Source organism: Oncorhynchus keta, chromosome 37 (assembly GCF_023373465.1).
Source record: "Oncorhynchus keta strain PuntledgeMale-10-30-2019 chromosome 37, Oket_V2, whole genome shotgun sequence".
In the NCBI taxonomy this organism is placed as follows: Eukaryota; Metazoa; Chordata; class Actinopteri; order Salmoniformes; family Salmonidae; genus Oncorhynchus; species Oncorhynchus keta.
Window position 1 is genome coordinate 29,181,475 of NC_068457.1, and position 14,506 is coordinate 29,195,980.

At 49.8% G+C, this 14,506-nt stretch overlaps 1 protein-coding gene across 1 annotated transcript in view; it reads right to left on the reverse strand.

The window, feature by feature from the left end:
* The window catches only part of gas6 (growth arrest-specific 6), a gene marked incomplete at its 5' end in the record, with an annotated part of 40,214 nt that extends 26,399 nt beyond the window's left edge, over nt 1–13,815 (reverse strand). The window contains 2 exons of the mRNA XM_052500204.1: nt 13,048–13,110; nt 13,646–13,815. Of these exons, the coding sequence (XP_052356164.1) occupies nt 13,048–13,110; nt 13,646–13,815 (233 nt within the window). The remainder of the gene's footprint in view (nt 1–13,047; nt 13,111–13,645) is intronic.
* Between the last annotated feature and the right edge of the window lie 691 nt (nt 13,816–14,506).

Genomic DNA, 14,506 nt, shown 5'->3' on the forward strand with positions numbered 1-14,506 from the left:
CTGTTACTATATAATGTGAAGTGTTTTAGCCAGGCTGGTCCATAGCTCTGTTACTATATAATGTGAAGTGTTTTAGCCAGGCTGGTCCATAGCTCTGTTACTATATAATGTGAAGTGTTTTAGCCAGGCTGGTCCATAGCTCTGTTACTATATAATGTGAAGTGTTTTAGCCAGGCTGGTCCATAGCTCTGTTACTATATAATGTGAAGTGTTTTAGAAGTGTTTTAGCCAGGCTGGTCCAGGCATAGCTCTGTTACTATATAATGTGAAGTGTTTTAGCCAGGCTGGTCCATAGCTCTGTTACTATATAATGTGAAGTGTTTTAGCCAGGCTGGTCCATAGCTCTGTTACTATATAATGTGAAGTGTTTTAGCCAGGCTGGTCCAGGCTGGTCCATAGCTCTGTTACTATATAATGTGAAGTGTTTTAGCCAGGCTGGTCCATAGCTCTGTTACTATATAATGTGAAGTGTTTTAGCCAGGCTGGTCCAGGCTGGTCCATAGCTCTGTTACTATATAATGTGAAGTGTTTTAGCCAGGCTGGTCCACAGCTCTGTTACTATATAATGTGAAGTGTTTTAGCCAGGCTGGTCCATAGCTCTGTTACTATATAATGTGAAGTGTTTTAGCCAGGCTGGTCCATAGCTGGTCCATGTTTACTATATAATGTGAAGTGTTTTAGCCAGGCTGGTACATAGCTCTGTTACTATATAATGTGAAGTGTTTTAGCCAGGCTGGTCCATGGTCCATAGCTCTGTTACTATATAATGTGAAGTGTTTTAGCCAGGCTGGTCCATAGCTCTGTTACTATATAATGTGAAGTGTTTTAGCCAGGCTGGTCCATAGCTCTGTTACTATATAATGTGAAGTGTTTTAGCCAGGCTGGTCCATAGCTCTGTTACTATATAATGTGAAGTGTTGTCAAAACCCTGGTACATAGCTCTGTTACTATATAATGTGAAGTGTTTTAGCCAGGCTGGTCCATAGCTCTGTTACTATATAATGTGAAGTGTTTTAGCCAGGCTGGTCCATAGCTCTGTTACTATATAATGTGAAGTGTTTTAGCCAGGCTGGTCCATAGCTCTGTTACTATATAATGTGAAGTGTTTTAGCCAGGCTGGTCCATAGCTCTGTTACTATATAATGTGAAGTGTTTTAGCCAGGCTGGTCCATAGCTCTGTTACTATATAATGTGAAGTGTTTTAGCCAGGCTGGTCCATAGCTCTGTTACTATATAATGTGAAGTGTTTTAGCCAGGCTGGTCCATAGCTCTGTTACTATATAATGTGAAGTGTTTTAGCCAGGCTGGTCCATAGCTCTGTTACTATATAATGTGAAGTGTTTTAGCCAGGCTGGTCCATAGCTCTGTTACTATATAATGTGAAGTGTTTTAGCCAGGCTGGTCAGTGTTAGGGGTAAAAGTATTTGATACTTCTGTGGACTGCTGATTTTGTACTTTTAGCCCACTGACAAAGAAATGATCAGTCTATAATTTTAATGTGTAGTGTTTATTTGAACAGTGAGAGACAGAATAACAAAAGAAATCCAGAAAAACACATGTCAAAAATGTTATAAATTGATTTGCATTTTAATGAGGGAAATAAGTATTTGACCCCTCTCAATCACTAATATTTATGGCTCCCAGGTGTCTTTTATACAGGTAAAGAGCTGAGATTTTTAGGAGCACACTCTTAAACGTACAAAATCAGCAGGGGATCAAATACTTGTTCTCCCCACTGTACCAGCCTGGACCAGCCTGGCTAACTGCACTTGGGAAAGGGAGAGAGGGGGAAAAGAGAGAGAAGGGAACTGCACTTGGGGACAAAAGTCGTACTTTTGGAGAAATGTCCTCTGGTCTGATGAAACAAAAATAGAACTGGTTGGCCATAATGACCATTGTTATGTTTGGAGGAAAAAAGGGGAGGCTTGCAAGCCGAAGAACACCATCCCAACTGTGAAGCAAGGGGCTGGCAGCATCATGTCGTGGGGGTGCTTTGCTGCAGGAGTGACTGGTGCACTTCACAAAATAGACGGCATCATGAGGATGGAAAATTACATCAGTATATTGAAGCAACATCTCAAGACATCAGTCAGGAAGTTAAAGCTTGGTCACAAATGGGTCTTCCAAATGGACAATGACCCCAAGCATACTTCCAAAGTTGTGGCAAAATGGCTTAAAGACAACAAAATCGAGGTATTGGAATGGCCATCACAAAGCCCTGACCTCAACCCCATAGAAAATTTCTGGGCAGAACTGAAAAAGCATGTGTGAGCAAGGAGGCCTACAAACCTGACTCAGTTACACCAGCTCTGTCAGGAGGAATGGGCCAAAATTCACCCAACTTATTGTGAGAAGCTTCTGGCCAGGCTACCCAAAACATTTGACCCAAGTTAAACAATTTAAAGTCAATGCTACCAAATACTAATTGAGTGTATGTAAACTTCTGACCCACTGGGGATGTGATGAAAGAAATAAAATATTTAATAAATCACTCTACTATTATTCTGACATTTCACATTCTTAAAATAAAGTGGTGATCCTAACTGACCAAAGACAGGGACTTTTTACTTGGATTCAATGTCAGGAATTGTGAAAACTGAGTTTAAATATTTGGCTAAGGTGTATGTAAACTTCCAACTTCAACTGTATATTATGTGAAGTGCTTAGCCAGGCTGTTCCAGGTTGGTACATAGCGCTATGTTACTATAATGACTCCTGTGCCAGGCTATTGATAAAGGCTCTGATCTAAAGCAGTGCACTATATAGGGAATAGGGCTCTGATCTAAAGCAGTGTACTATATAGGGAATAGGGCTCTGATCTAAAGCAGTGTTTATATAGGCTGGTCCATAGGGCTCTGATCTAATAATGTGCACTGTTTAGGGAATAGGGCTCTGATCTAAAGCAGTGCACTATATAATGTGAATAGGGCTCTGATCTAAAGCTGTGCACTATTACTATATTTTTAATAATTTTAGTCAATAAGATTTTAGCTACAAGGCTGGTCCAAGCTCTGTTACTGAACATTCGTGAAGTGTTTTAGTCCACTTGTCATTCCAGCTCTTGCATTAGCGTAAGCCTTTTAGCTGTAGCCTGTCAACTATGTGTCCGTTTATCCCAGGCTGGACCATAGCTCTGTTACTATATAATGTGAAGTGTTTTAGCCAGGCTGGTCCATAGCTCTGTTACTATATAATGTGAAGTGTTTTAGCCAGGCTGGTAGCCTCTAGCTCTGTTACTATATAAGGAAGTGTTTTAGCCAGGCTGGTCCAGTCCCTCTGTTACTATATAATGGAAGTGGATTAGCCAGATAACACTGCATAGCTCTGTTACTATATAATGTGAAGTGTTTTAGCCACTGGTCCATAGCTCTGTTACTATATAATGTGGTGTTTTAGCCAGGCTGGTCCAGGCTCATCTCTCCCATATAATGTGGTCTTTTCTCTTTCTCCCTTACCCATCTGTCTATCGCTCCTTTACTATTCCATGCTGTCACAGTTACCAGCCCTTTCAAGCTTAACATCCTTATAATTTATCGCCCTCCAGGTTCCAGGCTGGTTCATCAATAGCTCTGTTGCTATATAATAAGTGTTTTCCAGGCTGGTCCACCTCTCACAGTTCTGGGAACAAAAGTGTTTGACCTCCCCTGGTCTAGCTTTGTTACTATTCCTCTCTGCCTCCTTTTCCCAGGCTCCTCTCCTCTTTTGACTACCCTAATTTGAACCTGTTTAGCAAGGCAGGTCGCATGACCTCATCTTTACTATAATGCTGTTCTTTAGCCTAACCTCATTGCAACTCCCTCCAAGTCTGACCAGTACCTTTATCCTTTTGGTACATCGCTCTGTTCCAACACTTCCCACACTGCCCCTACCATGGTTCGCGCCATCCCAGGAGGGATTCGCTCTGTTACTATATAATGTGAAGTGTTTTCCAGCTATCATCTCTTCCTCTGTTCAAACTTTCTCCAACCTATCTCCTGATTCTGCCTCCTCAACCCTCCTCTTCCCTATCTGCATCCTTTGACTCTTTTGTCCCCTATCCTCCAGGCCGGCTCTGTTACTATATCCGTGTGAAGTGTTTTAGCCAGCTGGAACAGGGCTCCGGGCAGCCTGTTACTATAAATGGAGGTTTTAGCCAGGCTGCGGACCTGGCATCCTTTCACTCCCTCCTTGTGCATGTTTTCCTCTGTCTCTGCTGCTAAAGCCACTGTTACCATTCTAATTCCAAGCATTTGCCAGGCTAACTCTAGGAAGCTCTTTTGCCACCTTGGGGAGTGTTTTGAGCCCCCCTGGTCCTCCCTCTGTTACAGATGACTGTCAACCATTTTGATAAGCCAGGTCTGACGACATCCATCTGTTACTTTATAATGTGAAGTTTTTAGCACCCTGGTTCTGCTCACACTGCCCTAATATGCTCTGACCTCTTTCTCTCTCTCTCCAGATGAAATCTGAAGTGTTTTAGACAGGCCGGTCCATAGCTCTGTTAACCTGCCCGCTTGACCCTATCCCTCCTCTGTTACTCCAGACCATTTCCGGTGACCTGTTCCCAGCCAGGCTGGTCATCAGCTCATTACTGACCGCTGAAGTGTTCCTGTGTTCAGAGAGCGGGAGTTGCACCCATTCTGAAAAAATATACTCGATCCCTCCGATGTCAACAACTAGCCAGGCAGTATCCCTTCTCTCTGTTACTCCAAAACTCTTGAAGTGTTCCTTAGCCAGCTGGTACCGCTATCTCTCTTGACCTTCTTGATCCAAATGTCAGGTTTCAAGACTAGTCATTCAACTGAGACTTGTTCTCTGTATCACGGAGTGCTTTGCACTGCTAAAGCTAACTCTGTTGCTATCATCCTGTGAAGTGTCGGCTGCCTTCGATACTGGAACCATCAGATCCTCCTCTCCACCCTCTCCGAGTGTGGTTTCTCAGCCTGTTACGCTGTTATTGCGTCCTACCTGACAGGTCGCTTTACCAGGTGGCGTGGCGGAATCTGTCTCCTCACTCACGCAAATCTACCACTGGTGTCCCCCAGGGCTCTGTTCTAGGCTGGTCTCTATTCTCGTTACACCAAGTAACTTGGCTCTGTCATAACCTCAAGACAGGTCTCTCCTATCATTGCTATGCTGACTGTTACATATAATTAATCTTCTTTTTCCCCCTTCCAGATGACCAGGTGGCTGGTCTCTGCATATGTCTGGCAGACATATCAGTGTGGAAGACGGATCACCACCTCAAGCTGAACCTCAGCAAGACAAAGCTCCTTTACTCCCGGGGAATGGACTGTGTTGGTCCATGATCTGGTCCATAACTCTGACAACTCCATTGTGTCCTGTTTTAGCGCTAAGAACCTTGGCGTGATCCTGGTCCATGTCTGTTCTCAACTAACATCAAGGCGGTGTCCCGTTCCTGTAGGTTCATGCTTTACAACATCCGCAGAGTACGACCCTGCCTCACACAGGAAGTGCAGTCATCCTAATCCAGGCACTTATCATCTCCCGTCTTGATTACTGCAACTCGCTGTCAGGCTGGGCTCCCTGCCTGTGCCATTAAACCCTAAACTCAAGAACGCCAGCCCGTCTGGTGTTCAACCTTCCCAAGTTCTTAAAATCAGGTATTGGAATCCGCTCCATCACAAAGTTGAAGCTCACCCGCTACAAGACCATGGTGCTTGCCTGGAGCTGTGAGGGGGAACGGCACCTCAGTACCTCCAGGCTCTGATCAGGCCCTACACCCAAACAAGGGCACTGCGTTCATCCACTTGGCCTGCTCGCCTCCCTACCACTGAGGAAGTACAGTTCCCGCTCAGCCCAGTCAAAACTGTTCGCAATGCTACCAAATACCCAATGGTGGAACAAACTCCCTCACGACGCCAGGACAGCGGAGTCAATCACCACCTTCCGGAGACACCTGAAACCCCACCTCTTCAAGGAATACCTAGGATAGGGTTCTGAAGTAATCCTTCTCAGCCCCTCCCGAAAAAAGATTTAGATGCACTATTGTAAGTGGCTGTTCCACTGGATGTCATAAGGTGTATGCACCAATGTGTAAGTCGCTCTGGATAAGAGCGTCTGCTAAATGACTTAAATGTAAATGTATATAGGGAATAGGGCCCTGATCTAAAGCAGTGCACTATATAGGGGAATAGGGCTCTGATCTAAAGCAGTGCACTACATAGGGAATAGGGCCCTGATCTAAAGCAGTGCACTATATAGGAATAGGGCTCTGATCTAAAGCAGTGCACTACCAGGGAATAGGGCTCTGATCTAAAGCAGTGCACTATATAGGGAATATGGCTCTGATCTAAAGCAGTGCACTACATAGGGAATAGGGCTCTGATCTAAAGCAGTGCACTATATAGGGAATAGGGCTCTGATCTAGCAGTGCACTACATAGGGAATAGGGCTCTGATCTAAAGCAGTGCACTACATAGGGAATAGGGCTCTGATCTAAAGCAGTGCACTATTAGGGAATAGGGCTCTGATCTAAAGCAGTCTCTGATCTAAAGCAGTGCACTATATAGGGAATAGGGCTCTGATCTAAAGCAGTGCACTATATAGGAATAGGGCTCTGATCTAAAGCAGTGCACTATATAGGGAATAGGGCTCTGATCTAAAGCAGACACTACATAGGGAATAGGGCCCTGATCTAAAGCAGTGCACTATATAGGGAATAGGGCTCTGATCTAAAGCAGTGCACTACATAGGAAATAGGGCTCTGATCTAAAGCAGTGCACTATATAGGGAATATGGCTCTGATCTAAAGCAGTGCACTACATAGGTCCCATAGGGCTTGATCTAAAGCAGTGCACTATATAGGGAATAGGGCTCTGATCTAAAGCAGTGCACTCATAGGGAATAGGGCTCTGATCTAAAGCAGTGCACTATATAGGGAATATGGCTCTGATCTAAAGCAGTGCACTGGAATAGGCTCTGATCTAAAGCAGTGCACTATATAATGGAATAGGGCTCTGATCTAAAGCAGTGCACTACATAGGTGAATAGGGCTCTGATCTAAAGCAGTGCACTACATAGGGAATAGGGCTCTGATCTAAAGCAGTGCACTATATAGGGAATAGGGCTCTGATCTAAAGCAGTGCACTGTTTTAGGGAATAGGGCTCTGATCTAAAGTCAGTGCACTATATAGGAATAGGGCTCTGATCTAAAGCAGTGCACTATATAGGTGAATAGGGCTTGATCTAAAGCAGTGCACTATATAGGAATAGGGCTTGATCTAAAGCAGTGCACTACATAGGGAATAGGGCTCTGATCTAAAGCAGTGCACTATATAGGGAATAGGGCTCTGATCTAAAGCAGTGCACTAGGAATAGGGCTCTGATCTAAAGCAGTGTTACATAGGAATAGGGCTCTGATCTAAAGCAGTGCACTATATAGGAATAGGGCTCTGATTAAAGCAGTGCAATACATTAGGAATAGGGCTCTGATCTAAAGCAGTGCACTACATAGGAATAGGGCTCTGATCTAAAGCAGTGCACTACATAGGAATAGGGCTCTGATCTAAAAGTGCACTATATAGGGAATAGGGCTCTGATCTAAAGCAGTGCACTACATAGGGAATAGGGCTCTGATCTAAAGCAGTGCACTTATAGGAATAGGGCTCTGATCTAAAGCAGTGCACTATATAGGAATAGGGCTCTGATCTAAAGCAGTGCACTATATAGGGGGCTCTGATCTAAAGCAGTGCACTACATAGGGAATAGGGCTCTGATCTAAAGCAGTGCACTTTATAGGAATAGGGCTCTGATCTGATGAAAGCAGTGCACTACATAGGGAATAGGGCTCTGATCTAAAAGTGCACTACATAGGAATAGGGCTCTGATCTAAAAGCAGTGCACTATATAGGGAATAGGGCTCTGATCTAAAGCAGTGCACTATATAGGGAATAGGGCTCTGATCTAAAGCAGTGCACTATATAGGGAATAGGGCTCTGATCTAAAGCAGTGCACTACATAGGGAATAGGGCCCTGATCTAAAGCAGTACACTATATAGGGAATAGGGCCCTGATCTAAAGCAGTGCACTATATAGGGAATAGGGCTCTGATCTAAAGCAGTGCACTACATAGGGAATAGGGCCCTGATCTAAAGCAGTGCACTATATAGGGAATAGGGCCCTGATCTAAAGCAGTGCACTATATAGGGAATAGGGCTCTGATCTAAAGCAGTGCACTACATAGGGAATAGGGCCCTGATCTAAAGCAGTGCACTACATAGGAATAGGGCTCTGATCTAAAGCAGTGCACTACATAGGAATAGGGCTCTGATCTAAAGCAGTGCACTATATAGGGAATAGGGCTCTGATCTAAAGCAGTGCACTATATAGGAATAGGGCTCTGATCTAAAGCAGTGACCTCACTACATAGGGAATAGGGCTCTGATCTAAAGCAGTGCACTATATAGGAATAGGGCTCTGATCTAAAGCAGTGCACTATATAGGGGCCAATAGGGCTCTGATCTAAAGCAGTGCACTATATAGGGAATAGGGCTCTGATCTAAAGCAGTGCACTACATAGGGAATAGGGCTCTGATCTAAAGCAAATACTAATTGAGTGGGCTCTGATCTAAAGGGAATAGGGGGATCTGATCTAAAGCAGTGCACTACATAGGGAATAGGGCTCTGATCTAAAGCAGTGCACTATATAGGGAATAGGGCTCTGACTCTGAAAGCAGTCACATTTCAATAGGGCTCTGATCTAAAGCAGTACTACATAGGGAATAGGGCTCTGATCTAAAGCAGTGCACTACATAGGAATAGGGCTCTGATCTAAAGCAGTGCACTATGTGGAATAGGGCTCTGATCTAAAGCAGTGCACTACATAGGGAATAGGGCTCTGATCTAAAGCAGTGCACTACATAGGGAATAGGGCTCTGATCTAAAGCAGTGCACTATATAGGGAATAGGGCTCTGATCTAAAGCAGTGCACTACATAGAATAGGGCTCTGATCTAAAGCAGTGCACTACATAGGAATAGGGCTCTGATCTAAAGCAGTGCACTACATAGGAATAGGGCTCTGATCTAAAGCAGTGCACTATATAGGGAATAGGGCTCTGACCTAAAGCAGTGCACTACATGGGAATAGGGCTCTGATCTAAAGCAGTGCACTATATAGGGAATAGGGCTCTGATCTAAAGCAGTGCACTACATAGGGAATAGGGCTCTGATCTAAAGCAGTGCACTACATAGGGAATAGGGCTCTGATCTAAAGCAGTGCACTACATAGGGAATAGGGCTCTGATCTAAAGCAGTGCACTACATAGGGAATAGGGCTCTGATCTAAAGCAGTGCACTACATAGGGAATAGGGTGCCATCTGTGACAGACTAAAATGCTGTGATGCCGTTGAATAGTTATTTTCCCCTCCCAGGATCTGAGTCCACTGTCTCTCGCTCTCCCCCCACACTGTCTCTCTCTCTCCCCCCACACTGTCTCTCTCTCTCTCCCCCCACACTGTCTCTCTCTCTCTCTCTCTCCCCACACTGTCTCTCGCTCTCCTCCCCCCACACTGTCTCTCTCTCTCTCCCCACACTGTCTCTCTCTCTCCCCCACACTGTCTCTCGCTCTCCTCCCCCCACACTGTCTCTCGCTCTCCTCCCCCCACACTGTCTCTCGCTCTCCTCCCCCCACACTGTCTCTCTCTCTCCCCCCCCACACTGTCTCTCTCTCTCTCCCCCCACACTGTCTCTCGCTCTCCTCCCCCCACACTGTCTCTCGCTCTCCCCCACACTGTCTCTCGCTCTCCTCCCCACACTGTCTCTCGCTCTCCTCCCCACACTGTCTCAGCTCTCCCCACACTGTCTCTCGCTCTCCCCCACACTGTCTCTCGCTCTCCCCCACACTGTCTCTGCTCTCCCCACACTGTCTCTCGCTCTCCCCCACACTGTCTCTCTCTCTCCCCCACACGGTCTCTCGCTCTCCTCCCCCACACTGTCTCTCGCTCTCCCCCACACTGTCTCTCGCTCTCCCCCCACACTGTCTCTCGCTCTCCCCCACACTGTCTCTCTCTCTCTCTCTCTCCCCCACACTGTCTCTCCCCCACACAGTCTCTCTCGCTCTCCCCCACACCGTCTCTCGCTCTCTCACCGTCTCTCGCTCCCCACACTGTCTCTCGCTCTCCCCCCACACTGTCTCTCGCTCTCCCCCCCGTCTCCCTGCTCTCCCCCATCTCCACCCCCTCGTCTCCCTCCGCTCTCTCCGTCTCTCCCTCTCCCGTCTCTCCCGTCTCTCCCCCTCCCGTCTCTCGCTCTCTCCCCCTCCCGTCTCTCGCTCTCTCCCCCTCCCGTCTCTCGCTCTCTCCCCCTCCCCGTCTCTCGCTCTCTCCCCCTCCAGTCTCTCGCTCTCTCCCCCTCCCGTCTCTCGCCCTCTCCCCCTCCCGTCTCTCGCTCTCTCCCCCTCCCGTCTCTCGCCCTCTCTCCCCTCCGTCTCTCGCTCTCTCTCCCCTCCCGTCTCTCGCTCTCTCCCCCTCCGTCTTTCGCTCTCTCCCTCCGTCTCTCGCTCTCTCGTCTCTCTCTCCCCTCCGTCTCGTCTCTCGCTCTCTCTCCCCTCCAGTCTCGTCTCTCGCTCTCTCTCCCCCCCCTCTCTCGCTCTCTCCCCCTCCCTCTCTCTCGCTCTCTCCCTCCCTCTCTCGCTCTCTCCCTCCCGTCTCTCGCTCTCGCCCCCTCCCGTCTCTCCCCTCCCGCTCGTCTCTCGCTCTCTCTCCTCCCTCCCTGTCTCTCGCTCTCTCCCCTCCCGTCTCTCGCTCTCTCTCCCCTCCCCCCGTCTCTCTCTCTCCCGTCCAGTCTCTCTCTCCCCTCCCGTCCCTCTCTCTCTCCCCTCCCGTCCCGTCTCTCGCTCCCCTCCCGTCTCTCGCTCCTCCCGTCCCGTCTCTCGCTCCCCTCCCGTCCCTCGCTCCCTCCCCTGTCCCAGTCTCTGCTCCCTCCAGTCCCGTCTCTCGCTCTCTCCCCTCCCGTCTCTCGCTCTCTCTCCCCTCCCGTCTCTCGCTCTCTCCCTCCCGTCCCGTCTCTCGCTCTCTCCCCCTCCCGTCCCGTCTCTCGCTCTCTCCCCTCCCGTCCCGTCTCTCCGTCTCCCCTCCCGTCTCTCGCTCTCTCCCCTTCCGTCCGTCTCTCGCTCTCTCCCCTCCCGTCCCGTCTCTCGCTCTCTCCCCTCCTCCCGTCTATCGCTCTCTCCCCCCTCCCGTCCCGTCTCTCCCCCCGTCCCGTCTCTTTCTCTCCCGTGTCTCTCCCCTCCCGTCCCGTCTCTGCAGCTCTCTCCCCTCCTTCCCGTCCTGCTCTCTGCCCCTCCCGTCCCGTCTCTCGCTCTCTCCCCTCCTCGTCTCTCCGTCTCTCCCCTCCCGTCTCTCCGTCTCTCCTCCCGTCTCTCCGTCTCTCCCCTCCCGTCTCTCCCTCCGTCTCTCGCTCTCTCCCTCCCGTCCCGTCTCTCGCTCTCTCCCTCCCGTCCCGTCTCTCGCTCTCTCCCCTCCCGTCCCGTCTCTCGCTCTCTCCCCTCCCGTCCCGTCTCTCGCTCTCTCCCCCCCCGTCCCGTCTCTCGCTCTCTCCCCCTCCAGTCTCTCGCTCTCTGCCCCTCCAGTCTCTCGCTCTCTGCCCCTCCAGTCTCTCGCTCTCTGCCCCTCCAGTCTCTCGCTCTCTGCCCCTCCAGTCTCTCTCTCTCCCCCTCCTCTCTCTCTCTCCCCCTCCAGTCTCTCTCTCCCCTCCAGTCTCTCTCTCCCCCTCCAGTCTCTCTCCCCTCCAGTCTCTCTCCCCTCCAGTCTCTCTCCCCCCAGTCTCTCGCTCTCTCTCTCCCCCTCTCTCTCTCTCCCCTCCAGTCTCTCGCTCTCTCTCCCCCTCCAGTCTCTCTCCCCTCCAGTCTCTCTCCCCCTCCAGTCTCTCTCTCTCTATCCCTCCTCAGTCTCTCGAGACTCCCCTCCAGTCTATCGCTCTCCCCCTCCAGTCTATCGCTCTCCCCCTCCAGTCTATCGCTCTCCCCCTCCAGTCTATCGCTCTCCCCTACCAGTCTATCGCTCTCCCCCTCCAGTCTATCGCCCCCTCCAGTCTATCGCCCCCCTCCAGTCTCTCGCTCTCTCCCCCTCCAGTCTCTCGCTCTCCCCCTCCAGTCTCTCGCTCTCTCCCCCTCCAGTCTCTCGCTCTCTCCCCCTCCAGTCTCTCGCTCTCTCCCCCTCCAGTCCCCCCCCCTTCTTTATCTATTAATCTAGGAGTGTTATATATAAACTAGTAGTTCCTGCAGTTCTTTCTCCTTCCATTCCTGCTGACTGTGTGCTGAAGGGGGGAATCTCTCTGTCCTGGACGCACTGCTGAGTCATATCAACTCCCTGGCTGACTGACTAGAGTTCCAACAACCAATCAGCAGACAGGATGGGCAGGCCCACTCATTCCTGGACTCAGCAGCCCTGATGCAGCAGAATACTTCACCCCCCCCCCCACCCTCACTGGCGTCACAGCTTGCTCACGTCACTGATCTCAGATCTGCAGTCACGGAGTGCGTGATGCTGAAAGGAGGTGTGTCACGCACACTTGGTTACTACTGCAGAGTTCCACACGCATCTCTCCCTCCCTCTCTCTCCCTCTCCCTCCCTCTCTCTCCCTCTCAAAGTCACAGCAGCAGGTTCGCCGCGTCATGCTGGCTGACGCCCAGTAGACACTGACCCATAGACATGAAGAGACATTCCTCCTCTTATCTTCACCTTAAATCAGTTAACTTTCTCTCAGTGTTCTGCAGTAGTGAGGTGGTGCAGTGCAGTGCAGTGCAGCCTGCCCTGCCCAACAGAAGGAACTGTGTGCTCACTGTGAGAGAAAGAGGGAATGAGAGGGGAGAGAAAGAGGGAATGAGAGGGGAGAGAAAGAGGGAATGAGAGGGGAGAGAAAGAGGGAATGAGAGGGGAGAGAAAGAGGGAATGAGAGGGGAGAGAGGTTGAATGAGAGTATGGTAGAAAGAGGTGTGAAATAAAAGTAGAGTAGAGAGAGGAGCTACATGCTCATATCTACTGTACGTGAGTCAGTTTGTCTGTCTGCAGCCCTAGTCAGGAGGACAGACAGACGAGGAACTCACTGTGAACACAGGTGATCAGGTCTTGTTTCTTCTTGTCCGTGTCCCCAAACTTCTCCATGCACGCTAATCAGAGAGACAGGGCAGAGAGTGAGACAGGGCAGAGAGTGAGCGAGACAGGGCACAGAGCGAGCGAGACAGGGCACAGAGCGAGCGAGACAGGGCACAGAGCGAGACAGGGCACAGAGCGAGCGAGACAGGGCACAGAGCGAGCGAGACAGGGCACAGAGCGAGCGAGACAGGGCACAGAGAGAGCGAGACAGGGCACAGAGAGAGCGAGACAGGGCACAGAGAGAGCGAGACAGGGCACAGAGAGAGCGAGACAGGGCACAGAGAGAGCGAGACAGGGCACAGAGAGAGCGAGACAGGGCACAGAGAGAGCGAGACAGGGCACAGAGAGAGCGAGACAGGGCACAGAGAGAGCGAGACAGGGCACAGAGAGAGCGAGACAGGGCAGAGAGAGAGCGAGACAGGGCAGAGAGAGAGCGAGACAGGGCAGAGAGAGGATAGTTAAACACCATACAAGAGATGCTGATATCCTAATCAAGTAATAACAGTCTCACCCAACGCTGAAGAGGTGGGGAACAGGAACCAAACTTACCTAAGTACTTTGGAAAGAAGTAGTCCTGAATGAGAGAGAACAGAAGGAGAGAGAACAGAAGGAGAGAGAACAGAAGGAGAGAGAACAGAATGAGAGAGAACAGAATGAGAGAGAACAGAATGAGAGAGAACAGAATGAGAGAGAACAGAAGGAGAGAGAACAGAAGGAGAGAGAACAGAGAGAGAACAGAAGGAGAGAGAACAGAATGAGAGAGAACAGAAGGAGAGAGAACAGAAGGAGAGAGGCTGTTAGTGATGTTTGATAACAGTCTATGTTACAGTCAAACATGACAGATTGAGACTAAATGTGTCTGATGATAGATATGCATCATGTCATCTCATGTTAACGGGGTGTGGCACCACACAGACTAGTAGCCCCTCCAGGGCTTCCTGGGAACGCTCTACAACTCTCTCTCCTGCAGAATAGCCCGAGTGACAGTCTGTTTGTGCTATTATGACAAACTCCTCGTTAGCATGTGTTGGTTTTCACTATGACAGCAATGGAGTTAGCTAGAGCACAAACTATTGTGGGACCGAGCTGCCTGCCTGCCTACCATCCTACCTGCCTACCATCCTACCTGCCTGCCTTCCTACCTGCCTGCCTTCCTACCTGCCTGCCTTCCTACCTGCCTGCCTGCCTGCCTACCTGCCTACCTGCCTTCCTGCCCACCTACCTGCCTGCCTGCCTTCCTACCATCCTACCTGCCTGCCTGCCTGCCTACCTACCTCCTACCTGCCTGCTTTCCTACCTACCTGCCTGCCTTCCCGCCTACCTACCTACCTGCCTGCCTTCCCGCCCGCCTGCCTTCCCGCCTGCCCACCTACCTACCTGCCTGCCTTCCCGCCCGCCTTCCTACCATCC